Source organism: Tetrao urogallus (assembly GCF_951394365.1).
Source record: "Tetrao urogallus genome assembly, chromosome: 37".
NCBI lineage: Eukaryota > Metazoa > Chordata > Aves > Galliformes > Phasianidae > Tetrao > Tetrao urogallus.
Window position 1 is genome coordinate 38,478 of NC_136850.1, and position 26,956 is coordinate 65,433.

At 58.2% G+C, this 26,956-nt stretch overlaps 2 protein-coding genes across 2 annotated transcripts; one reads left to right on the forward strand and one right to left on the reverse strand.

The window, feature by feature from the left end:
• Positions 1 to 13: 13 nt before the first annotated feature.
• On the forward strand, positions 14 to 22,673 carry LOC306956700 (tenascin-X-like; the record flags this gene model as incomplete). Its single annotated transcript, XM_079547981.1, is given in 35 exon segments — positions 14 to 103; positions 107 to 117; positions 1,015 to 1,235; positions 1,685 to 1,918; positions 2,268 to 2,380; positions 2,892 to 3,045; positions 3,920 to 4,738; positions 4,822 to 4,911; positions 5,115 to 5,402; positions 5,909 to 6,202; positions 6,560 to 6,853; positions 7,496 to 7,789; positions 8,115 to 8,408; positions 8,751 to 9,038; positions 9,396 to 9,689; positions 10,025 to 10,312; positions 10,962 to 11,249; positions 11,575 to 11,868; positions 12,211 to 12,498; positions 12,856 to 13,149; positions 13,796 to 14,089; positions 14,427 to 14,720; positions 15,399 to 15,686; positions 16,013 to 16,306; positions 16,649 to 16,936; positions 17,580 to 17,873; positions 18,212 to 18,505; positions 19,483 to 19,607; positions 20,127 to 20,247; positions 20,518 to 20,570; positions 20,573 to 20,737; positions 21,277 to 21,373; positions 21,588 to 21,749; positions 22,131 to 22,294; positions 22,593 to 22,673. Coding segments are annotated over 35 exon segments (8,244 nt in total).
• Positions 22,674 to 22,768: 95 nt separating this feature from the next.
• CYP21A2 (cytochrome P450 family 21 subfamily A member 2) lies at positions 22,769 to 26,632 on the reverse strand (the record flags this gene model as incomplete). The annotated part of the gene is made up of 10 exons (XM_079547982.1): positions 22,769 to 23,016; positions 23,111 to 23,214; positions 23,472 to 23,641; positions 24,013 to 24,198; positions 24,268 to 24,354; positions 24,684 to 24,791; positions 25,107 to 25,202; positions 25,343 to 25,494; positions 25,983 to 26,072; positions 26,452 to 26,632. The coding sequence occupies 10 exons, from the start codon at positions 26,630 to 26,632 to the stop codon at positions 22,769 to 22,771; spliced, it is 1,422 nt and encodes a 473-aa protein (XP_079404108.1).
• Positions 26,633 to 26,956: the final 324 nt, after the last annotated feature.

The window sequence follows — 26,956 nt, forward strand, 5'->3', positions numbered from 1 at the left end:
CCGGCCCGGGGCTATGAAAGGGCTGGAGCCGCCCCGGAGCCCTCAGTGCCGTGCTGCTGCCGCCGGGCCTGGCCCAGCAGAACCTAACAGAACCCAATTGGGCTGAACAGGGCTGAGGTGAGCAGAACTGAGCTGAGCCAAACTGGGTTGAACCAAACCAGCCAGACCCAATTGGGTGCAGCTGGACTCACCTGAACCCAACTGGTCCAGTTCCAGGCCCCACCCACAGGTCACATCCTGACCCCTGGGAGCAGCTCCAGCACTGGGAAAGTACTGGGGAGATGGGGGGGAAGGAGGGGTGGGGATGGGGCTGCAGCATCGCTGCGTTATGGGGCTGCTGGGGTTACTGGAGGAGCTGGCTGGTGCTACTGGTGCTGCTGGAGTTGCTGAAGTTACCGGAGTTATTAGAGTTAGTGCAGCTGGTGGGGATTACTGGTGCTGCTGGAGTTACTGGGGTTGCTGGGGTTACTGGTGCTGCTGCAGTGGCTGGAATTATTGAAGTTGCTGGATGGTTTGACTTGCTGGTGCTGCTGGTATTACTGGAGTTGCTGGTGTCACTGGAATTACTGGAGAAATTGGCATGCTGGTGCCAATTGCTGGTGTTGCCAGCATTGCTGATGTTGTCGGTCTCACTGGTGCTACTGGTGGTGGTAGTGTCAGTAGAATTATTGTGCTGTGGTGTTACTGGAATTCCTGACGTTATTTGTGTTCCCTGTGGTATTGGTGTTGCTGGGCAGGGCTGCTGATGGTTACTGGAGTTCATATATTCTGAAGGGTGGTGTGTGAAGCTACTGGAGGCAGTGGGAACTGGGATCACTGGGGTGTAGCTGGCAGCACTGGGGCCACACCACAGCCCCAGCTCTGTATGGGACCCTCGGGGGCGGGGGGGGGAGGGGGGTGGGAAGAGTGACACCAGGGGTGTGAGGTGGGTGTAACCCCACCCCACGGTGTCCGAGACCTTTGTGTGTCCCCTGGGAGGTCCCTGTGCCGCTGGCATCCATCCCCTCCCTGCAGGATCATGACCCCGGGGCTGCCGCTGCTGCTGCTGGCGCTGGCACTTCGGAGAGCGCAAGGGAATGCGGGAACATCCCCCGGTCCTCCCCCTGTCCCCCCGGAGCTCTCCTGTGGGGCAGAGGTGCTGGAGGCGGTGCTGGGACGGCTGCGGGCACTGGAGGGAGAAGTGCGGGCGCTGCAGGGACAGTGCGGGGACAGCCTGGGGCCCCAGGCTGGCACTGGTATGGGGGCGGGGAGGGGGGAGATGGGGACATGGAGGGTGTGGGGATCAGGGATACGGGGGATATGTTGGGGAGAATGGGAGATATGGGAAGACTTCGGAGATATGAGATACATGGGGCTGTTTGAGGGATGTGGGGGGACAGTGGGGACATGAGGGACGCGGTAGGGAGCATGGGGATAGGGACATAGGAGCTATGTAGGGGATGTGGATGGGAGGATGAGGGGATGCAGGGAAATGTGGAATGTAGGATGATGGAGAGTAACGGGGGAACATGGGTGATGTGGACAAGGGAACAGTGTAGGACATGGGGAGGACATTGGGACGTGGAGGACACAGGGGTGCATGTGAGACATAATGAGCTGTGGGGGTGTGTGAGGGACATATGGGGAGACATGGAGAATTCAAAGGGAGGCGTGTGGCTCACGAGGACCCTGCTCAACCCCACAGGGAGCACAGCAGCGCGGAGGCTGTGTGACACCCCTGGGGCAGGGGGCTGCTGTGGGTGCCGCATGGGGGAGGCCGGGGATGGTCTCCCGTGTCCTGCACCCCGCTGTCCCTTCGACTGCAGTGACCAGGGACGTTGCCGGGCTGGCCGCTGCCACTGCTTTGAGGGCTTCACGGGACCATTCTGTGCGACCCCCATCTGCCCCCCTGGCCGTGGTGGGCCCCACTGCACCCTCGGTATGTCCCCAGGCCTGCTGCTCCCTTGGCATCTGGTCCTGATGCCGCTTCCAAGTATCCTTGTCTGTCCCCCAGTTTCCTCTGCTGTCCTTCAGTGCTCTCCCAGTGTCCCCATCCCTGTGCTTTCAGTTGTCCCAGATCCCTCCAGTGCCCTGAGTGTCCTGGTGTTCCCATGGCTTGGGCACTTTTGTTCCTTGGAAACTCCCTCCGTGTCCCCATATTGTCTTCATCCCTTTGACCTACTGTCCTGTGGTGTTCTGAGGGTGTCCCCACGCTGTGGCTGCCTCATCCTGTAGGGCTCAGAAGTGTTCCTGTGGGGCCACCTCCCATCTGGGCTCTTTCCCTGCAGAGATCCCCTCAGTGACGCTGCGCCTGGCTGCGCGCAACCAGACGTCCTTCCGTGTGACCTGGCCGCGGCCAGCCAAGCCTGTGGATGGCTATGAGGTGGCAGTCATCCCCATGGTGAGCTGGAGACGGGGATGGGAATGAGGACGCATCCTCAGCACAGTGATGTCCCAGTGTGGTGGCTCCAATGTGTCTGCAGTGTGAAACTTGTCCCCAGGATGGGCTGGTGTCCATGGTCATCGACTTCTGCCCCATTTGGGGGCATCTCTAAAGTGTCCTCATTGTGTCCCCAACATGTCTCCAATGTGCCTATTGTCTTCAGACCATGACAGAGGCCAGTTCACACCATTGCAGCATGGCTCAGGAGTGGAGACATCTCCCCACTGTGTCCCTTGTGCTGAGGATTAGTCGTGGTGGTGTCACCCATCTGCTGCTTGTCTCCAGCACATCCTCTGCCACACCTGTAGCCACTCCTTTGCTGCCCAGCATGGAGGCAGTGATGTGTCCCCATGTGTCCGAGTCATCTCCCAGCTCTAGGAGAAGTCATTGACTGTGGCCACCTGCCTGGTTCAGGAAGAGGTCCCACATGGTGTCTTCAGTGTGTCTTTGATGTGTCCTTTGTCCCCAGGATGAACCAGCAGCACTGACCACCCACGAGCTGCCTAGTTCAGCTGTTACCTTTGAAGTGACAGGGCTGACACCTGGACAAGCTTTTGAGATCTTCATCCAGGCCCAGCGGGAGCAGCACCTCGGGGCACCGGGCACCTTGCGTGTCCGCACCTGTATGTGCCTTCTGCTGTGGGACAGGCATGGGGACAGAAGGGGCATGGGATGGCGTGGGCACAAAAATGGGGGCAGGGATGACATTGCGAGGGGGCAACATGTATGGAGACAGCATTCAGCACAGAGATGGGAATGAGCACAGCACAAGGACAGGCATGGGGACAGGAATAACGCAAGCACGGGGTGGGGACATCATGGGTGTGGGGTCTGAGGTGGGGACAGGGATGATTGAGGTGGGGACAAGCATGGGAGTGAAGATGGAATGGGAACGGGGATGGGAATGTCGCAGCTAAAGAGATGGAGAAAGGAACAGGCGTGGGGTACGATTATAGGCAGTCATGGGGCAGGGATGGGTACTGGAATGGGAGCAGAGATGGGTGGTGTTTGCAGCCTCTGTCTGTCCCCATGTGTCTTTATTGTTCCCATGGCTCTGAGGGTCCACATGCATCTGTCTGTCTTGCAGAGGTCTGTGTGTCAGCAGTCTGTCCCTGTGGGTCCATATGTCTTCCTGAGCCTGTCCATCTGAATGTATCTCCATGGGACTGTGTGTCCCATGGGCTCATCTGTTCACTTGGGGCCTTGTGTCCCTTCAGGTCTGTGTGACCCCAGAATATCCCCATGCATCCCCATGGGTCCACGTGTCTCTACATATCCTGATGCTTCCCTGCGTGTCCCTCTGTCCCTATCTGTCTGCGCCCATGAGTCTGGATGTCTCCAGGCACTCCCTATGGTTCCCCAATGTCCACGGTCTGTCCTTAGGCATCTGTTTGTCCTCCTGTGTTCATGTGTCCATCCATCCCTGTGTCCCTGGGCTGTGGCAGATGAGGGATTTTGGGGACAGGCTAGTGACCTGGATCCCTTCTGTTTTCACAGTGCTTGCTCAGTCTCTGCCCAACCAAGGGGGGCTACAGGGCACCCCTACATTTCTGGCATCTCCAGTGGCCCCAGCATCACCATCAGCCCGAGGGTCTCCAGCATCCCCACGGTCCCCAGTGTCCCTGGGGTCCTTGGGGTCACCAGCATCCTCAACATCTCCAAGGTCACCAGCATCCCTGAGGTCTCCAGTGTCCCCGGAGTCCTCAGCAGCACCAACTTCCCTGGAATCCCCATTGTCTCCAGAGTCCCCAGTGTCCCCAAGGTCACCTACATCTCAGTGGTCCCCAGCATCCTCACAGTCCCCACTATCCCCAGCATCCCCTGTGTCCCCAGTGCTCCCAAATGTCCCATCCCTGCATGAGCTGGGGGTCAAGCTTTCTTCCTACAATGGATCCTTGCTGCAGCGCCTAGAAAGCCACCTCCGGGCCACGGATTTTCCACTCCGAGGCAACCAGACAGTGCCTGCAGTGGCCCGTGCCATCCTCTCCTACCTGCTTCGCCGCAGCCCGGCCTTGCTGCGTCATCAATTCCTCCGCCACCTCCAGCAGAACCCCCACCCCAAACCTCAGGTGTTGCCAGGAGCTGCTGGTGAGGCCCTGGTGGATTTGGATGGGCTGCGGGGTCATGCGGAGACCATAGTGATCCGCTATCAGCTGCTGGAGGAGCCGGAGGGGGATGAGGGGGAGATGAGGGTGCCAGGGGACACCACAGTGGCCCGGGTGCCAGGGCTGGTGCCAGGGGCCACGTACCGGGTGGAGGTGCACGGTGTGGTGCGGGGACGTGTCTCCAAGTCCTACACTTCCCTGGTGACTGCAGGTAGGTGACAGGGGTGGGGATGAGGACGGGGACAGCGTTGCTTGGTGGCATCCAAAAACTCCACGCTACTCTTCGGGTTGCAGGGCTGGGTGACACCAGTGAGCCTCCACCAGAATGGAAGAACCTCTATGAGATGGAGGGGACTGAGCCCCAGGGGGCCATGGCCAAAGCAGGTAACCCCAGATGGTGGCAATGGGGTAACTCAGATGTTCACCAGCACTTGGTATCCAGGTTGATGTGGTTGGATGTTTGGATGGTGAGATGAGTGGATGGAGGAGTGAATAAAGGGATCAATGGAAGGACAGACTGAAGGTTGAATGTAGGTTAGATGGATGCATAGATATTTATACATTGCATCTTGACATGATCGTTCCAGCACCATCAGAGGAGGAACCAACACAGCGGCCCCACCTAGGCATGCTCACAGTCTCCCACGTGACTCCAAGCTCCATCCAGTTGGAATGGAGTGTCCTGGAGGGCTCCTTTGACTCCTTCACAGTACAGTACAGGGATGCACAAGGCCAGCCACAGGCACTTGCGGTGGACGGTGGGTCACGTACAGTGACCGTGCACGGGCTGTCGCCGTCCCGCCGGTACAAGTTCAACCTGTATGGGGTGTGGGGGCGGAAGCGCATTGGTTTCATCTCCACTGATGCTGTCACAGGTGAGGCTACTGTGAGCCCCCCTTTGGATCACTTCAAGCTTCAAACTTGGGAGACAAGGGAACAAATCTTGCCCCTTGATTTGATGCTGTGAATGACTGTGTGCAGGGACTGAGGGCTGGAGAGCTGAAAGGATGGAAAGCTGGATGAGGGTGTGAGTGGCCCATGGGTTGGTTGTAGGTAGATGGATAGGTGGGACAGAGGGTGCCGACTGAATAGATGCAAAAATGGATTTTTGGATGAGTGGAGAAAATGAGTGCGTGAATGGATGGAAAAAAAAGTAAACAATAGTGGATTTATGACAGTCTGGATTAGCTAGCAAAAAAAGATAATTAAGTAGATGAGAATGGAGGGGAAAATATGGAGAAAGAAAGTTATATAGCTTTCTGTGCTGAGTGGGTGGCGGCTATAGATGACTGGATGCACAGATAAATAGATAAACAATAGCACAAATGAGTGCATAGGTGAAAGGACGTCTGTCTTCTATGTGTATTTTGTTGTGTTAAAGCTTCAGCAAAACCAAAGGAAGAATCACCTTCCCCACCACGCCTGGGTGAGGTGACGGCATCGCACGTCAGCCCCAACTCCGTGCAGCTGGAGTGGAGCGTCCCCGAGGGCTCCTTTGACTCCTTCACGGTGCAGTACAAGGACGCGCAAGGCCAGCCGCAGGTGGTGCCCGTGGACGGTGGGTCGCGCTCGGTGAGCGTGCCCGGGCTGTCGCCGTCCCGCCGCTACAAGTTCAACCTGTACGGGGTGTGGGGGAGGAAGCGGCTGGGCCCCATCTCCACTGATGCCGTCACAGGTGAGGATGCTGTGTGCTCCATCCGTGTCCTGCTGGCAGTGGGCTTGGCATATGGCAGGAGCCTTTCATGGCTCCTCTTGCTTACAGTCATCGTGCTCGAGAAGGAAACGTTTCCTTGTTATTGGTTTGGGAAGTCTGTAGGGATGAGTGCCTGCAAGATTGGAGGGAGCATGGAGGAGGGAATGGCTGATAAATGTTGCGTGGTGGATGGAAGGAAGGATGCATGGAAGAGTTCTTGAATAAACGAGTGCTCAGGGCACAGCTGTATGGCAGAATGCATGTTGGTTGGGTTGTTCAATGGAGGGAAGGTAGATTGGGTGGATGTTTCTGCAACGATTTACTTCTTGTACATTGCAGCTGCTGCACCTGCAGCAGAGGAACCACCTTCCCCACCACGCCTGGGTGAGGTGACGGCATCGCACGTCAGCCCCGACTCCGTGCAGCTGGAGTGGAGCGTCCCCGAGGGCTCCTTTGACTCCTTCACGGTGCAGTACAAGGACGCGCAAGGCCAGCCGCAGGTGGTGCCCGTGGACGGTGGGTCGCGCTCGGTGAGCGTGCCCGGGCTGTCGCCGTCCCGCCGCTACAAGTTCAACCTGTACGGGGTGTGGGGGAGGAAGCGGCTGGGCCCCATCTCCACTGATGCCGTCACAGGTGAGGGCGGAAATTGGCACCTGGTGGGCTCTAGGCTTCCTGGAGATAGAAAGAGAAACATGGCGTGGGCTGGGGATCTTGATTTCCTCTGGCAACGGGACGAACCCGATTAGGGTGCCTTTTTTAGGGAAGGATCCATGGAATGTTGCACTTAAGTATGAAGGGAGCGATGGGGAACGGGTGGGGTGATGGCTGCCCTATAAGATTGTGGCTGTTTGAGTATTTGAACGGATGGGCAGATAGATGAAGGAGCGAAAGGATGGATGGAAGAACTTAGGAATAGGTGGGTGAATGGAGAAGGGATAGGTAGATCCTTGGTGTGCTGGGACAGTGGATGGATATGTTCACAGATGTGTTAGATAATTCTTGGATGGAAAAAGGAGTAAGCGTTGCTTGCTCTGTTGAACTGTGAGCACGTGGCTGCGTAGGGAAATGAGTGGATGAAAGTACAGAGAGAATCCTTGCATGAATGGTGGGACAGTAAGCTGGTTGTCTGGATGGTGGCGGTGTGAAGGAATGGCAGTTTGTTGAAGTGCGGAGAAGATTGAGAGTGGATGGAAAAAGGGGGCAGGGAAGGGTGACTGGATGTGGCTGATGGGCAGGACCATGCTGTTATCCTGCGCTGTGTCTTCTGTATTGCAGCTGCAGAAGAGGTGGAGGAGCAACCACCATCCCAGCCGCGCTTGGGAGAGCTGACAGCATCCCATGTCAGCCCCAACTCCGTCCAACTGGAATGGAGCGTCCCCGAAGGCACCTTTGACTCCTTCACAGTGCAGTACGTAGACGTGCAGGGCCAGCCGCAGGAGCTGCACTTGGACAGTGGGTCCCGCACGGTGACCGTGCCTGGTTTGCTGCCGTCCCACCCCTACAAGTTCAACCTGTATGGGCTGTGGGGGCAGACACGTCTGGGCCCCATCTCCACTGACACCATCACAGGTGAGGGCCCCCGCATGCTGTGCCTCTCTTGAGGAGGGCCTTGAGCTTGGCGCGTGGCGTGAGCAGTGTGATGGGCTGTGCTGGTGACTGGTGTGTGAACGGAAACGGAAAGGTTCTGTGGCAAAGCATGGGGAAGTATGGAGGGTCGGGAGCTAGCAGGGTGGGAGGAGTAGGGGGTAGTGATGAGTGGAGAGGATTGGGTTGTATGGATGGAAGGTTGGGTAGGGTAACTTGTCAGTTGGGACAGGGGAATGTTTGGAGAATGTTTGGTAAGCTGTAGAACACGAGGATAGTAGGATGGATGGACATGGACTTTGTGCTGCAGCTGCCACGCCAGCAGCGGAGGAACCATCTTCCCCACCACGCCTGGGTGAGGTGACGGCATCGCACGTCAGCCCCGACTCCGTGCAGCTGGAGTGGAGCGTCCCCGAGGGCTCCTTTGACTCCTTCACGGTGCAGTACAAGGACGCGCAAGGCCAGCCGCAGGTGGTGCCCGTGGACGGTGGGTCGCGCTCGGTGAGCGTGCCCGGGCTGTCGCCGTCCCGCCGCTACAAGTTCAACCTGTACGGGGTGTGGGGGAGGAAGCGGCTGGGCCCCATCTCCACTGACACCGTCACAGGTGAGGGAGGATGCTGTGTGCTTCATCCATGTCCTGCTGCTGACATTGGGCTTGGCCTATGACCGGAACCTTTAATGGCCTGTCCTGCTTACAGTTATCTTGGTTGAGAAAGAAGTGTTTTCTTGTAGAAGGGAAAGCCTGTAGGGATGAGTGCATGCAAGTTTGGAGGAAGAATAGAAGAGGGAATGATAGATAATTTCTGTGGAATGGTGCTTGGATAAATTTTGTGTTCAGAGCAGAACCGGATGGTTGGATGAATGTTTGTTTGGTTGTTGCGTGGATGGAGGATTACTTGCGTGGATGCTTTTTGCACTAATTACTTTTACTGTGTTGCTGCTGTAGCTCCTGCAGCGGAGGAACCACCTTCCCCACCACGCCTGGGTGAGGTGACGGCATCGCACGTCAGCCCCGACTCCGTGCAGCTGGAGTGGAGCGTCCCCGAGGGCTCCTTTGACTCCTTCACGGTGCAGTACAAGGACGCGCAAGGCCAGCCGCAGGTGGTGCCCGTGGACGGTGGGTCGCGCTCGGTGAGCGTGCCCGGGCTGTCGCCGTCCCGCCGCTACAAGTTCAACCTGTACGGGGTGTGGGGGAGGAAGCGGCTGGGCCCCATCTCCACTGATGCAGTCACAGGTGAGGATGCTGTGTGCTCCATCCGTGTCCTGCTGGCAGTGGGCTTGGCATATGGCAGGAGCCTTTCATGGCTCCTCTTGCTTACAGTCATCGTGCTCGAGAAGGAAACGTTTCCTTGTTATTGGTTTGGGAAGTCTGTAGAGATGAGTGCCTGCAAGATTGGAGGGAGCATGGAGGAGGGAATGGCTGATAAATGTTGCGTGGTGGATGGAAGGAAGGATGCATGGAAGAGTTCTTGAATAAACGAGTGCTCAGGGCACAGCTGTATGGCAGAATGCATGTTGGTTGGGTTGTTCAATGGAGGGAAGGTAGATTGGGTGGATGTTTCTGCAACGATTTACTTCCTGTACATTGCAGCTGCCGCACCTGCAGCAGAGGAACCACCTTCCCCACCACGCCTGGGTGAGGTGACGGCATCGCACGTCAGCCCCGACTCCGTGCAGCTGGAGTGGAGCGTCCCCGAGGGCTCCTTTGACTCCTTCACGGTGCAGTACAAGGACGCGCAAGGCCAGCCGCAGGTGGTGCCCGTGGACGGTGGGTCGCGCTCGGTGAGCGTGCCCGGGCTGTCGCCGTCCCGCCGCTACAAGTTCAACCTGTACGGGGTGTGGGGGAGGAAACGGCTGGGCCCCATCTCCACTGATGCAGTCACAGGTGAGGATGCTGTGTGCTCCATCCCTGTCCTGCTGGCCGTGGGCTTAGCCTATGACCGGAACCTTTAATGGCCCGTCCTGCTTACAGTCATCTTGGTTGAGAAAGATGTGTTTTCTTGTAGAATGGAATGCCTGTTGGGATGAGTGCCTGCATGATTGGAGGAAGAATAGAAGAGGGAATGATTGATAATTTCTGTGGAATGGTGCTTGGATAAATTTTGTGTTCAGAGTAGAACCGGATGGTTGGATGAATGTTTGTTTGGTTGTTGCGTGGATGGAGGATTGCTTGCGTGGATGCTTTCTGCACTAATTACTTTTACTGTGTTGCTGCTGTAGCTCCTGCAGCGGAGGAACCACCTTCCCCACCACGCCTGGGTGAGGTGACGGCATCGCACGTCAGCCCCGACTCCGTGCAGCTGGAGTGGAGCGTCCCCGAGGGCTCCTTTGACTCCTTCACGGTGCAGTACAAGGACGCACAAGGCCAGCCGCAGGTGGTGCCCGTGGACGGTGGGTCGCGCTCGGTGAGCGTGCCCGGGCTGTCGCCGTCCCGCCGCTACAAGTTCAACCTGTACGGGGTGTGGGGGAGGAAACGGCTGGGCCCCATCTCCACTGATGCCGTCACAGGTGAGGGTGGAAATTGGCACCTGGTGGGCTCTAGGCTTCCTGGAGATAGAAAGAGAAACATGGCGTGGGCTGGGGATCTTGATTTCCTCTGGCAACGGGACGAACCCGATTAGGGTGCCTTTTTTAGGGAAGGATCCATGGAATGTTGCACTTAAGTATGAAGGGAGCGATGGGGAACAGGTGGGGTGATGGCTGCCCTATAAGATTGTGGCTGTTTGAGTATTTGTTTGAACGGATGGGCAGATAGATGAAGGAGCGAAAGGATGGATGGAAGAACTTAGGAATAGGTGGGTGGATGGAGAAGGGATAGGTAGATCCTTGGTGTGCTGGGACAGTGGATGGATATGTTCACAGATGTGTTAGATAATTCTTGGATGGAAAAAGGAATAAGCGTTGCTTGCTCTGAACTGTGAGCACGTGGCTGCGTAGGGAAATGAGTGGATGGAAGTACAGAGAGAATCCTTGCATGAATGGTGGGACGGTAAGCTGGTTGTCTGGATGGTGGCGGTGTGAAGGAATGGCAGTTTGTTGAAGTGCGGAGAAGATTGAGAGTGGATGGAAAAAGGGGGCAGGGAAGGGTGACTGGATGTGGCTGATGGGCAGGACCATGCTGTTATCCTGCGCTGTGTCTTCTGTATTGCAGCTGCAGAAGAGGTGGAGGAGCAACCACCATCCCAGCCGCGCTTGGGAGAGCTGACAGCATCCCATGTCAGCCCCAACTCCGTCCAACTGGAATGGAGCGTCCCCGAAGGCACCTTTGACTCCTTCACAGTGCAGTACGTAGACGTGCAGGGCCAGCCGCAGGAGCTGCACTTGGACAGTGGGTCCCGCACGGTGACCGTGCCTGGTTTGCTGCCGTCCCACCCCTACAAGTTCAACCTGTATGGGCTGTGGGGGCAGACACGTCTGGGCCCCATCTCCACTGACACCATCACAGGTGAGGGCCCCCGCATGCTGTGCCTCTTTTGAGGAGGGCCTTGAGCTTGGCGCGTGGCGTGAGCAGTGTGATGGGCTGTGCTGGTGACTGGTGTGTGAACGGAAACGGAAAGGTTCTGTGGCAAAGCATGGGGAAGTATGGAGGGTCGGGAGCTAGCAGGGTGGGAGGAGTAGGGGGTAGTGATGAGTGGAGAGGATTGGGTTGTATGGATGGAAGGTTGGGTAGGGTAACTTGTCAGTTGGGACAGGGGAATGTTTGGAGAATGTTTGGTAAGCTGTAGAACACGAGGATAGTAGGATGGATGGACATGGACTTTGTGCTGCAGCTGCCGCGCCAGCAGCGGAGGAACCACCTTCCCCACCACGCCTGGGTGAGGTGACGGCATCGCACGTCAGCCCCGACTCCGTGCAGCTGGAGTGGAGCGTCCCCGAGGGCTCCTTTGACTCCTTCACGGTGCAGTACAAGGATGCGCAAGGCCAGCCGCAGGTGGTGCCCGTGGACGGTGGGTCGCGCTCGGTGAGCGTGCCCGGGCTGTCGCCGTCCCGCCGCTACAAGTTCAACCTGTACGGGGTGTGGGGGAGGAAGCGGCTGGGCCCCATCTCCACTGACGCCGTCACAGGTGAGGGAGGATGCTGTGTGCTTCATCCATGTCCTGCTGCTGACATTGGGCTTGGCCTATGACCGGAACCTTTAATGGCCTGTCCTGCTTACAGTTATCTTGGTTGAGAAAGAAGTGTTTTCTTGTAGAAGGGAAAGCCTGTAGGGATGAGTGCATGCAAGTTTGGAGGAAGAATAGAAGAGGGAATGATAGATAATTTCTGTGGAATGGTGCTTGGATAAATTTTGTGTTCAGAGCAGAACCGGATGGTTGGATGAATGTTTGTTTGGTTGTTGCGTGGATGGAGGATTACTTGCGTGGATGCTTTTTGCACTAATTACTTTTACTGTGTTGCTGCTGTAGCTCCTGCAGCGGAGGAACCACCTTCCCCACCACGCCTGGGTGAGGTGACGGCATCGCACGTCAGCCCCGACTCCGTGCAGCTGGAGTGGAGCGTCCCCGAGGGCTCCTTTGACTCCTTCACGGTGCAGTACAAGGACGCGCAAGGCCAGCCGCAGGTGGTGCCCGTGGACGGTGGGTCACGCTCGGTGAGCGTGCCCGGGCTGTCGCCGTCCCGCCGCTACAAGTTCAACCTGTACGGGGTGTGGGGGAGGAAGCGGCTGGGCCCCATCTCCACTGATGCAGTCACAGGTGAGGATGCTGTGTGCTCCATCCGTGTCCTGCTGGCAGTGGGCTTGGCATATGGCAGGAGCCTTTCATGGCTCCTCTTGCTTACAGTCATCGTGCTCGAGAAGGAAACGTTTCCTTGTTATTGGTTTGGGAAGTCTGTAGAGATGAGTGCCTGCAAGATTGGAGGGAGCATGGAGGAGGGAATGGCTGATAAATGTTGCGTGGTGGATGGAAGGAAGGATGCATGGAAGAGTTCTTGAATAAACGAGTGCTCAGGGCACAGCTGTATGGCAGAATGCATGTTGGTTGGGTTGTTCAATGGAGGGAAGGTAGATTGGGTGGATGTTTCTGCAACGATTTACTTCTTGTACATTGCAGCTGCTGCACCTGCAGCAGAGGAACCACCTTCCCCACCACGCCTGGGTGAGGTGACGGCATCGCACGTCAGCCCCGACTCCGTGCAGCTGGAGTGGAGCGTCCCCGAGGGCTCCTTTGACTCCTTCACGGTGCAGTACAAGGACGCGCAAGGCCAGCCGCAGGTGGTGCCCGTGGACGGTGGGTCGCGCTCGGTGAGCGTGCCCGGGCTGTCGCCGTCCCGCCGCTACAAGTTCAACCTTTATGGGTTGTGGGGGCGGAAACGGCTGGGCCCCATCTCCACTGATGCCGTCACAGGTGAGGGCGGAAATTGGCACCTGGTGGGCTCTAGGCTTCCTGGAGATAGAAAGAGAAACATGGTGTTGGCTGGGGATCTTGATTTCCTCTGGCAACGGGACGAACCCGATTAGGGTGCCTTTTTTAGGGAAGGATCCATGGAATGTTGCACTTAAGTATGAAGGGAGCGATGGGGAACGGGTGGGGTGATGGCTGCCCTATAAGATTGTGGCTGTTTGAGTATTTGTTTGAACGGATGGGCAGATAGATGAAGGAGCGAAAGGATGGATGGAAGAACTTAGGAATAGGTGGGTGGATGGAGAAGGGATAGGTAGATCCTTGGTGTGCTGGGACAGTGGATGGATATGTTCACAGATGTGTAAGATAATTCTTGGATGGAAGAAGGAGTAAGCGTTGCTTGCTCTGTTGAACTGTGAGCACGTGGCTGCATTGGGAAATGAGTGGATGAAAGTACAGAGAGAATCCTTGCATGAATGGTGGGACGGTAAGCTGGTTGTCTGGATGGTGGCGGTGTAAAGGAATGGTAGTTGGTTGAAGTGTGGAGAAGATTGAGAGTGGATGGAAAAAGGGGGCAGGGAAGGGTGAGTGGATGTGGCTGATGGGCAGGACCATGCTGTTATCCTGCGCTGTGTCTTCTGTATTGCAGCTGCAGAAGAGGTGGAGGAGCAACCACCATCCCAGCCGCGCCTGGGAGAGCTGACAGCATCCCATGTCAGCCCCAACTCCGTCCAACTGGAATGGAGCGTCCCCGAAGGCACCTTTGACTCCTTCACAGTGCAGTACGTAGACGTGCAGGGCCAGCCGCAGGAGCTGCACTTGGACAGTGGGTCCCGCACGGTGACCGTGCCTGGTTTGCTGCCGTCCCACCCCTACAAGTTCAACCTGTATGGGCTGTGGGGGCAGACACGTCTGGGCCCCATCTCCACTGACACCATCACAGGTGAGGGCCCCCGCATGCTGTGCCTCTCTTGAGGAGGGCCTTGAGCTTGGCGCGTGGCGTGAGCAGTGTGATGGGCTGTGCTGGTGACTGGTGTGTGAACAGAAACGGAAAGGTTCTGTGGCAAAGCATGGGGAAGTATGGAGGGACGGGAGCTAGCAGGGTGGGAGGAGTAGGAGGTAGTGATGAGTGGAGAGGATTGGGTTGTATGGATGGAAGTATGGATGGAAGGTTGGGTAGGATAACTTGTCAGTTGGGACAGGGGAATGTTTGGAGAATGATTGGTAAGCTGTAAAACACGAGGATAGTAGGATGGATGGACGTGGACTTTGTGCTGCAGCTGCCGTGCCAGCAGCGGAGGAACCACCTTCCCCACCACGCCTGGGTGAGGTGACGGCATCGCACGTCAGCCCCGACTCCGTGCAGCTGGAGTGGAGCGTCCCCGAGGGCTCCTTTGACTCCTTCACGGTGCAGTACAAGGACGCGCAAGGCCAGCCGCAGGTGGTGCCCGTGGACGGTGGGTCGCGCTCGGTGAGCGTGCCCGGACTGTCGCCGTCCCGCCGCTACAAGTTCAACCTGTACGGGGTGTGGGGGAGGAAACGGCTGGGCCCCATCTCCACTGACGCCGTCACAGGTGAGGGCGGAAATTGGCACCTGGTGGGCTCTAGGCTTCCTGGAGATAGAAAGAGAAACATGGCGTGGGCTGGGGATCTTGATTTCCTCTGGCAACGGGACGAACCCGATTAGGGTGCCTTTTTTAGGGAAGGATCCATGGAATGTTGCACTTAAGTATGAAGGGAGCGATGGGGAACGGGTGGGGTGATGGCTGCCCTATAAGATTGTGGCTGTTTGAGTATTTGTTTGAACGGATGGGCAGATAGATGAAGGAGCGAAAGGATGGATGGAAGAACTTAGGAATAGGTGGGTGGATGGAGAAGGGATAGGTAGATCCTTGGTGTGCTGGGACAGTGGATGGATATGTTCACAGATGTGTAAGATAATTCTTGGATGGAAGAAGGAGTAAGCGTTGCTTGCTCTGTTGAACTGTGAGCACGTGGTTGCGTAGGGAAATGAGTGGATGGAAGTACAGAGAGAATCCTTGCATGAATGGTGGGACGGTAAGCTGGTAGTCCAGATGATGGCAGTGTGAAGGAATGGCAGTTGGGTTAGATGGTTGAGGTGCGCAGAAGATTGAGAGTGGATGGAAAAAGGGAGCAGAAAGAGGATGAATGGATGGATGGGTGGCTGGATGTGGCTGATGGGCAGGACCATGCTGTTATCCTGCGCTGTGTCTTCTGTATTGCAGCTGCAGAAGAGGTGGAGGAGCAACCACCATCCCAGCCGCGCCTGGGAGAGCTGACAGCATCCCATGTCAGCCCCAACTCCGTCCAACTGGAATGGTGCGTCCCCGAAGGCACCTTTGACTCCTTCACAGTGCAGTACGTAGACGTGCAGGGCCAGCCGCAGGAGCTGCACTTGGACAGTGGGTCCCGCACGGTGACCGTGCCTGGTTTGCTGCCGTCCCACCCCTACAAGTTCAACCTGTATGGGCTGTGGGGGCAGACACGCCTGGGCCCCATCTCCACTGACACCATCACAGGTGAGGGCCCCCGCATGCTGTGCCTCTCTTGAGGAGGGCCTTGAGCTTGGCGCGTGGCGTGAGCAGTGTGATGGGCTGTGCTGGTGACTGGCGTGTGAATGGAAACGGAAAGGTTCTGTGGCAAAGCATGGGAAAGTATGGAGGGACGGGAGCTAGTAGTGTGGGAGGAGTAGGAGGTAGTGATGAGTGGAGAGGATTGGGTTGTATGGATGGAAGGTTGGGGTAGGGTAACTTGTCAATCGGGACAGGTGAATGTTTGGAGAATGGTTGGTAAGCTGTAGAACACGAGGATAGTAGGATGGATGGACATGGACTTTGTGCTGCAGCTGCCGCGCCAGCAGCGGAGGAACCACCTTCCCCACCACGCCTGGGTGAGGTGACGGCATCGCACGTCAGCCCCGACTCCGTGCAGCTGGAGTGGAGCGTCCCCGAGGGCTCCTTTGACTCCTTCACGGTGCAGTACAAGGACGCGCAAGGCCAGCCGCAGGTGGTGCCCGTGGACGGTGGGTTGCGCTCGGTGAGCGTGCCCGGGCTGTCGCCGTCCCGCCGCTACAAGTTCAACCTTTATGGGGTGTGGGGGAGGAAGCGGCTGGGCCCCATCTCCACTGATGCCGTCACAGGTGAGGGAGGATGCTGTGTGCTCCATCCATGTCCTGCTGGCCATGGGCTTGGCCTATGATCGAAACTTTTAATGGCTTGTCCTGCTTACAGTCATCTTGGTTGAGAAAGAAGTGTTTTCTTGTAGAATGGAAAGCCTGTAGGGATGAGTGCCTGCATGATTGGAGGAAGAATGGAGGAAGATGGGATGATTGATAATTTCTGTGGAATGGTGCTTGGATAAATTTTGTGCTGAGAGCAGAACCGGATGGTTGGATGAATGTTTGTTTGGTTGTTGCGTGGATGGAGGATTGCTTGCGTGGATGCTTTCTGCACTAATTACTTTTACTGTGTTGCTGCTGTAGCTCCTGCAGCGGAGGAACCGCCTTCCCCACCACGCCTGGGTGAGGTGACGGCATCGCACGTCAGCCCCGACTCCGTGCAGCTGGAGTGGAGCGTCCCCGAGGGCTCCTTTGACTCCTTCACGGTGCAGTACAAGGACGCGCAAGGCCAGCCGCAGGTGGTGCCCGTGGACGGTGGGTCGCGCTCGGTGAGCGTGCCCGGGCTGTCGCCGTCCCGCCGCTACAAGTTCAACCTGTACGGGGTGTGGGGGAGGAAGCGGCTGGGCCCCATCTCCACTGATGCCGTCACAGGTGAGGGCGGAAATTGGCACCTGGTGGGCTCTAGGCTTCCTGGAGATAGAAAGAGAAACATGGCGTGGGCTGGGGATCTTGATTTCCTCTGGCAACGGGACGAACCCGATTAGGGTGCCTTTTTTAGGGAAGGATCCATGGAATGTTGCACTTAAGTATGAAGGGAGCGATGGGGAACGGGTGGGGTGATGGCTGCCCTATAAGATTGTGGCTGTTTGAGTATTTGTTTGAACGGATGGGCCGATAGATGAAGGAGCGAAAGGATGGATGGAAGAACTTAGGAATAGGTGGGTGAATGGAGAAGGGATAGGTAGATCCTTGGTGTGCTGGGACAGTGGATGGATATGTTCACAGATGTGTTAGATAATTCTTGGATGGAAAAAGGAGTAAGCGTTGCTTGCTCTGAACTATGAGCACGTGGCTGCGTAGGGAAATGAGTGGATGGAAGTACAGAGAGAATCCTTGCATGAATTGTGGGACGGTAAGCTGGTTGTCTGGATGGTGGCGGTGTAAAGGAATGGCAGTTGGTTGAAGTGCAGAGAAGATTGAGAGTGGATGGAAAAAGGGGGCAGGGAAGGGTGAGTGGATGTGGCTGATGGGCAGGACCATGCTGTTATCCTGCGCTGTGTCTTCTGTATTGCAGCTGCAGAAGAGGTGGAGGAGCAACCACCATCCCAGCCGCGCCTGGGAGAGCTGACAGCATCCCATGTCAGCCCCAACTCCGTCCAACTGGAATGGAGCGTCCCCGAAGGCACCTTTGACTCCTTCACAGTGCAGTACGTAGACGTGCAGGGCCAGCCGCAGGAGCTGCACTTGGACAGTGGGTCCCGCACGGTGACCGTGCCTGGTTTGCTGCCGTCCCACCCCTACAAGTTCAACCTGTATGGGCTGTGGGGGCAGACACGTCTGGGCCCCATCTCCACTGACACCATCACAGGTGAGGGCCCCCGCATGCTGTGCCTCTCTTGAGGAGGGCCTTGAGCTTGGCGCGTGGCGTGAGCAGTGTGATGGGCTGTGCTGGTGACTGGTGTGTGAACGGAAACGGAAAGGTTCTGTGGCAAAGCATGGGGAAGCATGGAGGGACGGGAGCATGCAGGATGGGAGGAGTAGGGGGTAGTGATGAGTGGAGAGGATTGGGTTGTATGGATGGAAGTATGGATGGAAGGTTGGGGTAGGGTAACTTGTCAATCGGGACAGGTGAATGTTTGGAGAATGGTTGGTAAGCTGTAGAACACGAGGATAGTAGGATGGATGGACATGGACTTTGTGCTGCAGCTGCCGCGCCAGCAGCGGAGGAACCACCTTCCCCACCACGCCTGGGTGAGGTGACGGCATCGCACGTCAGCCCCGACTCCGTGCAGCTGGAGTGGAGCGTCCCCGAGGGCTCCTTTGACTCCTTCACGGTGCAGTACAAGGACGCGCAAGGCCAGCCGCAGGTGGTGCCCGTGGACGGTGGGTCGCGCTCGGTGAGCGTGCCCGGGCTGTCGCCGTCCCGCCGCTACAAGTTCAACCTTTATGGGTTGTGGGGGCGGAAACGGCTGGGCCCCATCTCCACTGACGCCGTCACAGGTGAGGGCAGGAATTGGCACATGTTGGGCTCTGGGTTTCCTGATGTTGGTAAGTGAAACGTGGCCTGTGCTGTGAATCTTGATTTCTTCTTGCCATGGGATGAGCTTTTAAGTTCCCATTTTGGAATGGCTCCATTAATCCGTGCACTGAATTACAAAGGGACCGATGGGGAGTGGATTTTGTGATGCCTGTTCAGATGGGAGTGTGGGTCTTTGAGTAATTGACGCTTGGTTGCACGTGCAGATACTTGAATGAAGAGCTTTGGGCTCTTGCCTCAATGCCTCTGTGCACTGGAATTGGAGTCAGCTGGGCCCTGCCAGGTTCCACTTGCACACTGTTGTCAATAGGAACTTTTCCTGAGCTCTGGAGAGATTTTATTTGAAGGATGGATGGATCGCTCATGTTGTAGTTTGTTTGGGGATGACCGATGGAATGAATTAATTTTTTTTAATATAAAAAGAGCTTGTTGGGTGAACATGTAGCAACTGGTTGGATGGAGGGATGTGAGTTTCTGTGGAGAAATGGTTGTTTGGAAGGACTGTTGGATGCACTGTTGAGTGTTGGAGGGATCTACATTAGGGGAAATGCATTGTTGGCCTCAGTATATAGACTGTAGCAGAGTTGAAAAGGACCGGCATGGCTTCACACAGGAATTAAGCCCTTCTGCTGAAAGCAGTGTTCAAACTCAGGTAGAGCTGGATGGTTGATGGTGTCACGGGTGGGAGGTGTCCCTGTGGGGGTGGTGCCTAGGAAGTTATAGGAGATCTATGTGGCACCCCAAAGCCCCCTGTGTGTGGGAGTAGTGTGGGTGGGGGTCACTGGGACACTGCAGTGGGGTGGGAGTGTCTTGGTGGTCAGCAGGTGCTGAGGGCTCTCAAGAGGCCTTTGGGGGGGGGTCCAAAAGGAGTTAGTGGGAGGGAGAGTGTGGGACATCCAAGGGAGGGCTGTGGGCCTCAGTGCCCTCCATCTTTTCCCAGGTGCCCCAGGAACGCTATGGGTGGGCAAACTGTGGCCCCGCAGTGCTCAGCTGCATTGGGCGCCTCCCCGTGTCCCTCCGGATGGCTACAACCTCACCTACGGACCCCTCGGAGGCCCCATGAAGGTAACGCCCCATAGCGTTCCCTGAACTTCCCAGGGGACCTCAGTATCTCCTGGGGTACCCCAGTATGCCTATGGGGGGATCCCAGTAACCCATAGGGCTTCCCTGCAACCCTGTTTGTGACCCTAGAACTCCTCCTGGGGATCAGCATGGCATCTCTGAGGACCCTAGTGCTCCTCTAGGAACCCCCCCCCAGCCCCCTGAGATCTCCACTCGCCCCTTTGGAGACCCCAGTATTCCTTGTGGAGACCCAGATCTCCCCGCAGGGATCCCAGTGCCCCTTTGGGGACCCAGATAACCTCCTTGGGGACCCTGTTCCCACCGTGGGAAACCCAAAAGCCCCCAAGCATCCTAAGAACCCTACTGCACCCCACAATCTCTTGAGGTCCTCAATACTCCCTTTGCAGCACTCCCATCCTCCTCCTGGGCCCCTTTATGCTCCCTGGAGACATTAAACACCCCTGTAATGCCCTTTAGGGACCCCCATAGCAGCCCAATAACCTTCCCATGTCCTCTCCCCAGACACTGCAGCTGCCCCCTGAGGCAACATCCAAGGAACTGTGGGGCCTGGAGCCCACTGGACACTATATGGTGCAGCTCCGGGGCCGGGGGCTGGAGCCCCTCGAGACCACCTTCAACACCCGTGAGCTGGGAAAGGAGGTCCCTTGGGGGGGGAGGGGGCACCCAGGTGTCAGGGCACTTGGGTGGGAGACTCTGGGGTGCCCAAATACCTGGATGCTTTGTGGTGGTGGGAACACAAGGATGCTGGGTCCTGAAGTATGGAGGGGGGTACCCAAAAATCTGCATCTTTGCGTGGGGGGGCTCTCGGATTCCCAAGTGCCTGAATAATGGGTCCCTACGTAGGGGGGTTCCTTAGGTGGGGGGTCAGTAGGATGCCCTCGTCCCTTGATAGGTGAACAGGGACCCCCAACTGGTTGGGTCCTGTGGATGGGGGCACCTACACTGCACTTTGTCCCCCAGCACCCCTTCCTCACCCACACCCCCGGGACTGCGCTGAGGAGCAGCTCAATGGACCAGGGCCTTCACGAGAAGTCCTCATCTTCCTCGGGGGTGACCAGCGACGGCCACTGCGCGTCTTCTGCGACATGGAGAGCGATGGGGGAGGCTGGCTGGTGGGGCTGGGGGCAAGGGGAGGAAGTGGGGGGCGTGGGGGGGGCTATGAAGAGTCTGATGGGCAATGAGTGTCATGGGGTTTGGGTGGCTGGCTGGTGGTTGCCATTATAGGGGTTGGGTTGGCAATAGGGGAGTCCTGTGGAGCAACTGGGGGTATTTGGGGCATCTGGGGAGGTTCTGGGGGGGTTGAGAAGCAATGTGGGGGGAGGCTGGAGGGGAGGGGAGGTTAATGGGAGGGTCTTGTGGGGCAACTGGGGTAATTCTGGAAACTGCAGGGGGATCCCAGTGTTCTGTGAGACTCACATACCCCCTATACTATCCATGGGGATCCCAGTAACCCCCTGGAACTATAAATGGGGGAGCACCACCCAGGGAGAAATTTGGGGCTGTGGTGGATCTGGGAGAGGCAATAGGATGCCCTGGGGGGCAATACAAGGGTCTTAGGGTGCAGTGTTGGGGGTTTAGGGGGAGGTAATGGGGGGTCTGGGGGCAGTGTGGGGTCTGGGGGAGATTCTGACCCCACCCCCCACCCCCAAAGGTGTTCCAGCGCCGCATGGATGGGGGCACCAACTTCTGGAGGGGGTGGGAGGAGTACGTCCACGGCTTCGGGAACATCTCCAGGGAGTTCTGGCTGGGTGAGGACCTCAAAACCTGGGGAGACTGAGGACTGAGGTGGGGGTGAGGCACCCGGGGTGGGGATGGCTGATGGCTGCAGGACATGGGACTGAACCCCACTGGGATGCGGGATGGATCCAAGATGGGTGCGTGGGGTGGGGGGTGTAGGGTGCGGGGCAGGGCCCCAGTTGGGTCTGTGGGGCGGGGATGATGATGGCTGTGGGATGTGGGCAGGAAATGCGGCGCTGCATGCGCTGACAGCTTCTGGGCCCACGGAGCTGCGTGTGGACCTCCGGACGCCGTCAGACAGCGCCTTCGCCCGCTATCGGGATTTTGCCGTCGGTGGTCCTGAGGACAGTTTTCGCCTCCATCTCGGGGCTTACAGTGGCACAGCTGGTGCGTGTGGGGCTGGGGGGGGTCCTGGAGGGTATAAGGTTAACCTTGACTCATGGGAGGGCTCTTAGGGGCACCCAGATCATGGGGTGGGGGGGGAATCCTGGGGAGAATAGGGGGCAGTCCCTTTGCCCACAGTGAGGGGGCCTTGCAGGGGTCTTTGGGATCATTGATCCAGTGGGATCTCAAGACCACAGGGAGCCCACAAGGGTTCCGGGGGGGAGGAGAGGGGAGGAGGAGGAGGCTCTGCCCCACAGGGTGGTCTCTATGAGGATGTGGGGACTCCTGGGGGTCTGTGGTTCATCCTTGGGGCTCTGAACCCTATGTGGGTGTCCTGGAGAGCTCTCTTTAGGGGTCCCCATAACCTTGCTGTGGGTCCTACAGGGGATGCACTATCCTACCACGCTGGGAGCCCCTTCTCCACACGGGACCACGACCCCCGGGGCCGCCCCCGGCCCTGCGCCGTCGCCTACACCGGAGCCTGGTGGTACCGCAACTGCCATTATGCCAACCTCAACGGGCGCTATGGGGTGCCCTACGACCACCAGGTATGGCTATGGGGGCTATGAAGGGGTCTGTGGGGGCATAAAAACAACCCAATGAGACAGGAGGGAGGGGGTTACTGTGGGGCCATGGGGGGTTATGTGGGGTAAATATGGAGGGCTACCCCCCACAAGCTTCCTTTAGCCTCATGTCTCTCCTATGAGTATGGGACCCTATAAGAGTTGTAGAAGCTGGAGCAGGGAAGGGGGTACTTTGGGGCCCCCTGTAGGGCCTATATGTGTCTGTAGAACCGCTGTAAGTTGCCTACAGGGTGTGACCAAATCCCCCCCTCCCTCTCTGCAGGGCATCAACTGGTACCCCTGGAAGGGCTTCGAGTACTCCATCCCCTTCACAGAGATGAAGCTGCGGCCGCAGCGTGACTGAGAGCACTAGAAAGGTTGTGGGGCACAGTGAAGCCTTTATGGGGTCAATAAAGCTGCGAGTAACCAGCACTGACCCACACATCCCACACACTGGGCTCAGGAGCTCTGGGGTGGGCAGGGCACGAGGCGCACACGGAATGGGGCGCAGCGCAGCACGGTGCCGGCGGTGACCCCCAAGTGGGGCAGAGCCCCATCAGAAGGCGGCTCCAGGCGGAATCGCTGTAGGATGTACCCCAAAAACACAAAGAGCTCTGCCCGAGCCAGCGCCTCCCCCACACACGAGCGTGCCCCACAACCAAAGGGCAGCAGCGCTCGCCAGGGGACCCCTGGTTGCAGGAACCGCTCTGTGGGGCAGAACAGAGGTCAGAGAGTGGGTGTAGAGGGAGGAACCCACCCTGGGGTTCAGGGCCCACATCTGTGGGGTGCACCCACACATACCAGGCAGGAACTCAGCAGGACGGTCCCAGATCTTGGGGTCGTGGTGCGCAGCGAAGAGGTTTGGGATAACGATGGATCCTGCGGGCACTGGAATTCCTGCAATGCTGGGAAGGGACAGACTGCTGCTGGGATGGACTGGGAGACCCTACAGTGGCCAACTGGGACGTACTGGGGCTTAATGGGGGCTGATGAGCTCTACTGGGGCTGACCTACTGGTAGTGTGGACTGCTGCAGCCCGTGGCCCTATTACAAATTGGTCTGTGTTTGTTCATTCTAGTGCAAAACACTGACAGTGGTGCATGGTTCTGCAGGCAGATGTATGGCCCCATACTGGTCCATACTGGTGCATTACTGGCCATACCTGGAGTGGCGCCGGGCGCAGTGGGGCAGTGCGAGAGGCGCGGGGGGCCGTAGGCGCAGGGTCTCAGTGACGGTAGCGCGGAGCAGCGGCAGTCGTCCCATGTCCCCTGGCTTTGGGGTCCCCGTGGGGCCCAGCACCTGGTGCAGCTCTGCACGCACTCGGTCCTGCACCTGGGACAGGGGACGTGTGTCAGAGCGTGTCACCAAGTGTCACGTCGGGTCACTCATGGGGTGGCCTTCCCCTGTGCGCAGACACAGACATTGGTGTGGCACAGAGGTGACACGAGCGTGACACTTCGGTGATGGCCATCATACAGGGGACACCAGGGACACAGGTGGGAGCACCCCAGAGCCATTATCCACACAAGGAAATGGACATGGTTGTGACATGCATGTGGTGCAATGGGGAAGGGCAGTAGGGTACGGGAGGGGACACCCAGCACACACGTGGGGACACCCTGGGGGTACGTGGGGATGGGAGACTGGCATGGGAACCCTGGGGAAGCAGATGTGGCTGTGACACAGATGTGACGTGGTGTCACCTGGGGGTGGTGCAGCAGGAAGGCCACAGCCCACAGCAGAGCTGCCGCTGTCGTTTCGGTGCCACCGATGAAGAGGTCCACGAGGGCCATGTGCAGGCGGTCCCCCCCCAGCGGCCCCATGGGGACAGTGGGGTCCCCCCCCAGCAGTGCCCCCAGCACTGTGTCCCTAGGGGGGGATGTGCAGCCCTGTAGGGACACATGCGTTACCCCCTGCAGCTGTGTCCCCCCTCTGTCCCCATGTCCCCACATCCCCACCTGGTGACATCGGATCTGGGTCTCCACAAAGGCGTCGCGGCGCTCCACCAGGCGCAGCAGCTCCCGCAGCCCCGGGTTGGGCAGCACCTGTGGGGCACAGGGACCCCCCTCAGTGCCCTACAGAGCTCCTCTGGGCCCATAGGGACCCCATACTCCATCCCAGCCCCATATCTCCCCATAGACCCTTTCAAACCTAAGACAGCCGTTGAGAATCCCCCCAGCCCCACAGAAACCCCACAATACCCTCCCAGGGCTCTGTATAACCCCTTTAACCCCCCTCAGCCCCTACAGACCTCCCAGCCCCATCTGTAACCCCCCAAGGACAATATAGCCCATTCTCACTATAGACCCCACGTGGACCCCCTTCCCAGCCCCATGCTGATCCCATAAGCCCTATAGGGCCCCGTAGGGCTCACCCTTAGTGGAGGCAGCACATCCAGTGCCCGCACACTGGCCCAGCCCCACACCTCCAGCAGTTCCACCACACAGCGTGTAAAGGAGCGCACCTCTGCCTCGGGGGGCATCTGTGGGGCACAGGGCCTGGGGTCACCCAGAGTGACTCCTGGGTCCTCCCAGAGAGACTTCTGAACCTAAAGAGGTATGTGGTCATTTGGGTCCCTCTAGAGGTGGCTGGGTCCCCAAAGGGACACCTGAATATCTGAGACCCCAAGTGGCCCCTGAGCATTTCGGATCCACCCTCCTTGGACACCTGGGTCACCCCAAGACCCCTTGGTCCCCTCCAGTGGCACCTGACATCTGAGACCCCCTGTAGTGGCACCTGAGTCCCCCCGCTCCCCGAGGTGACGCCTAGACCCCGCATCCCTCCCCCGTGTCCCCACCAAGTCCCCGAAGGCGAGGCGGCAGATGGTGCTGCAGGTGTGGAACGCGAATGCCTCAAAGAGGTCCACTGGGGCAGCCCCGTAAGAGCTCAGCTCCTGTGGGGAGGGAAATGGGGTCACTGAGGGGGTGCGGGTGCCCCACAGGGGGGTCGGGGTGAGTCAAGGGGACGGGCAGCTCAGCCCTGGAGCTGATGGGATCCACCTGGGGTTGTAGGGCCCCGCGTTGGGGTGCTCACCTGGCACAGCGCCCAGCCCTGCAGCTCCAGGAGAGGCTCCAGGTGTCTCACAGCCCGCGCCAGTGCTCCCCGCGTTGCCCCCCGCTGCCGCCGCCACTCTGGGGATGCGTCCCCCAGCGCCAGGTCCTGCCCCCCCCGCGACACCAAGGACGCTGTGGGGTGACACCCATATCACCCCGGCACCCATGGGACCTCTCAGAACACCTCACACAGCCGCAGGGATCCTTGGGGACCCATCCAGACTCCCCCAGGCACCCCGAGACCTGTCCAGCACCTGTGGGGACTGCCAGAAACGTTCTTCCCCCCAAAAAACGCAACCAGACCCCTTCAGAAATCATGGGGACCCCCAGTTCCCCCTCCAGATACCCAACAGAGAGCTGCAGGGACTCCCCTCCACTCAAAACCCAGGAGGATCCCTCAGAACCCCCACAGACACCAATTCCTAATCTCCAGAACCTATGAGGACCCCCCAGAACCCCCAAACCCCCTCAGATACCCGTAGAGATCTTCATGGACCCCTCTTGGGACCCTCCCCAGAACTACAAAACCCAAAGAACCACCCTTGAAGATTCACAGGGACCCCCCTCTGACTCACCCCAAACCCTCATGGGAGCCCCCAACCCCTGCAGCTCCCCCATACCCAGGTAACTGTGGGGGCGTCCCACGAAGTCCCCCCAGCGCCGTGCCAGTGCCTCGCGGATGGCAGCTGCAGAGCTCAGCACCACCACCTCTGGGGGGGGGGGCAAGAAATGAGTGGGTTGGAGGGAAGGGACCCCCATGGGGACCTTGAAACCAGGGGCAGGGGGAGAAGTGAGAGGTACCAGGATAAAGTATGGGGCGGTGGGAGGGGTTAGGGATCCCAAATTATTTTGTGGGGGGTAGAAGGAGGGGACAAATGTGAAGGGGGCCAGGAAGGAATTGGGGGGCAGCGTTTGGGGGTCCCTCCACCCTCTCAATGGGTAATTCTGGGGAGCCTGTGAGGTTGGGGATCTTAAAGGGGGAAGGTTCAAGGTCCAAAGGAGGGGGATTTATGGGGAAAAGGGGGCCATGGGGGTCCAAAGAGGAGTCAGGGGGATGAGGGGGGTCATGAAAGTGCCCCCCCTACTCACCACGCCCCCCCAAGCGCAGACACAAGGGGTCCCCGTAGGTCCGGGTGAGGATGTGGAGGTGCTGTGGCCCTCCTGGGTGCAGGAGGTGCAGGGCCCCCCCCCATGGTGCCCCCCCCCACCTGGCTGACCCCCCCCAGATCAGGGCCAGGAGGAACAGCAGCAGAAGCATCACCACCGCCATTGTTCTGTGGGATGGGGGGCCCCGGCTCTGCCCCTATAACACCTTATGAGGGGGAGGGACCCCAAAAGCTCCACCCCCCCCTCCCCCCCCACCCAAACCCCTCCTACCAGAAGAGGGGAATTGGGTTCACTCCCCTGAAATTATCGTGTGCCCACTCCGCTCCAAATCATGATAAAATTTATGGGGTTGTCCTGATAAAAATACAGGAGTTTCTCCCCCCACAAAGTGCTCCCAGCACCACGGGGTGCCCCCTTCCAAAAAAAAAAGTCACTCACACTCTGATTGTGTGCCCACCAACCAGCAAAGATCCCCCAAACCCCCCCC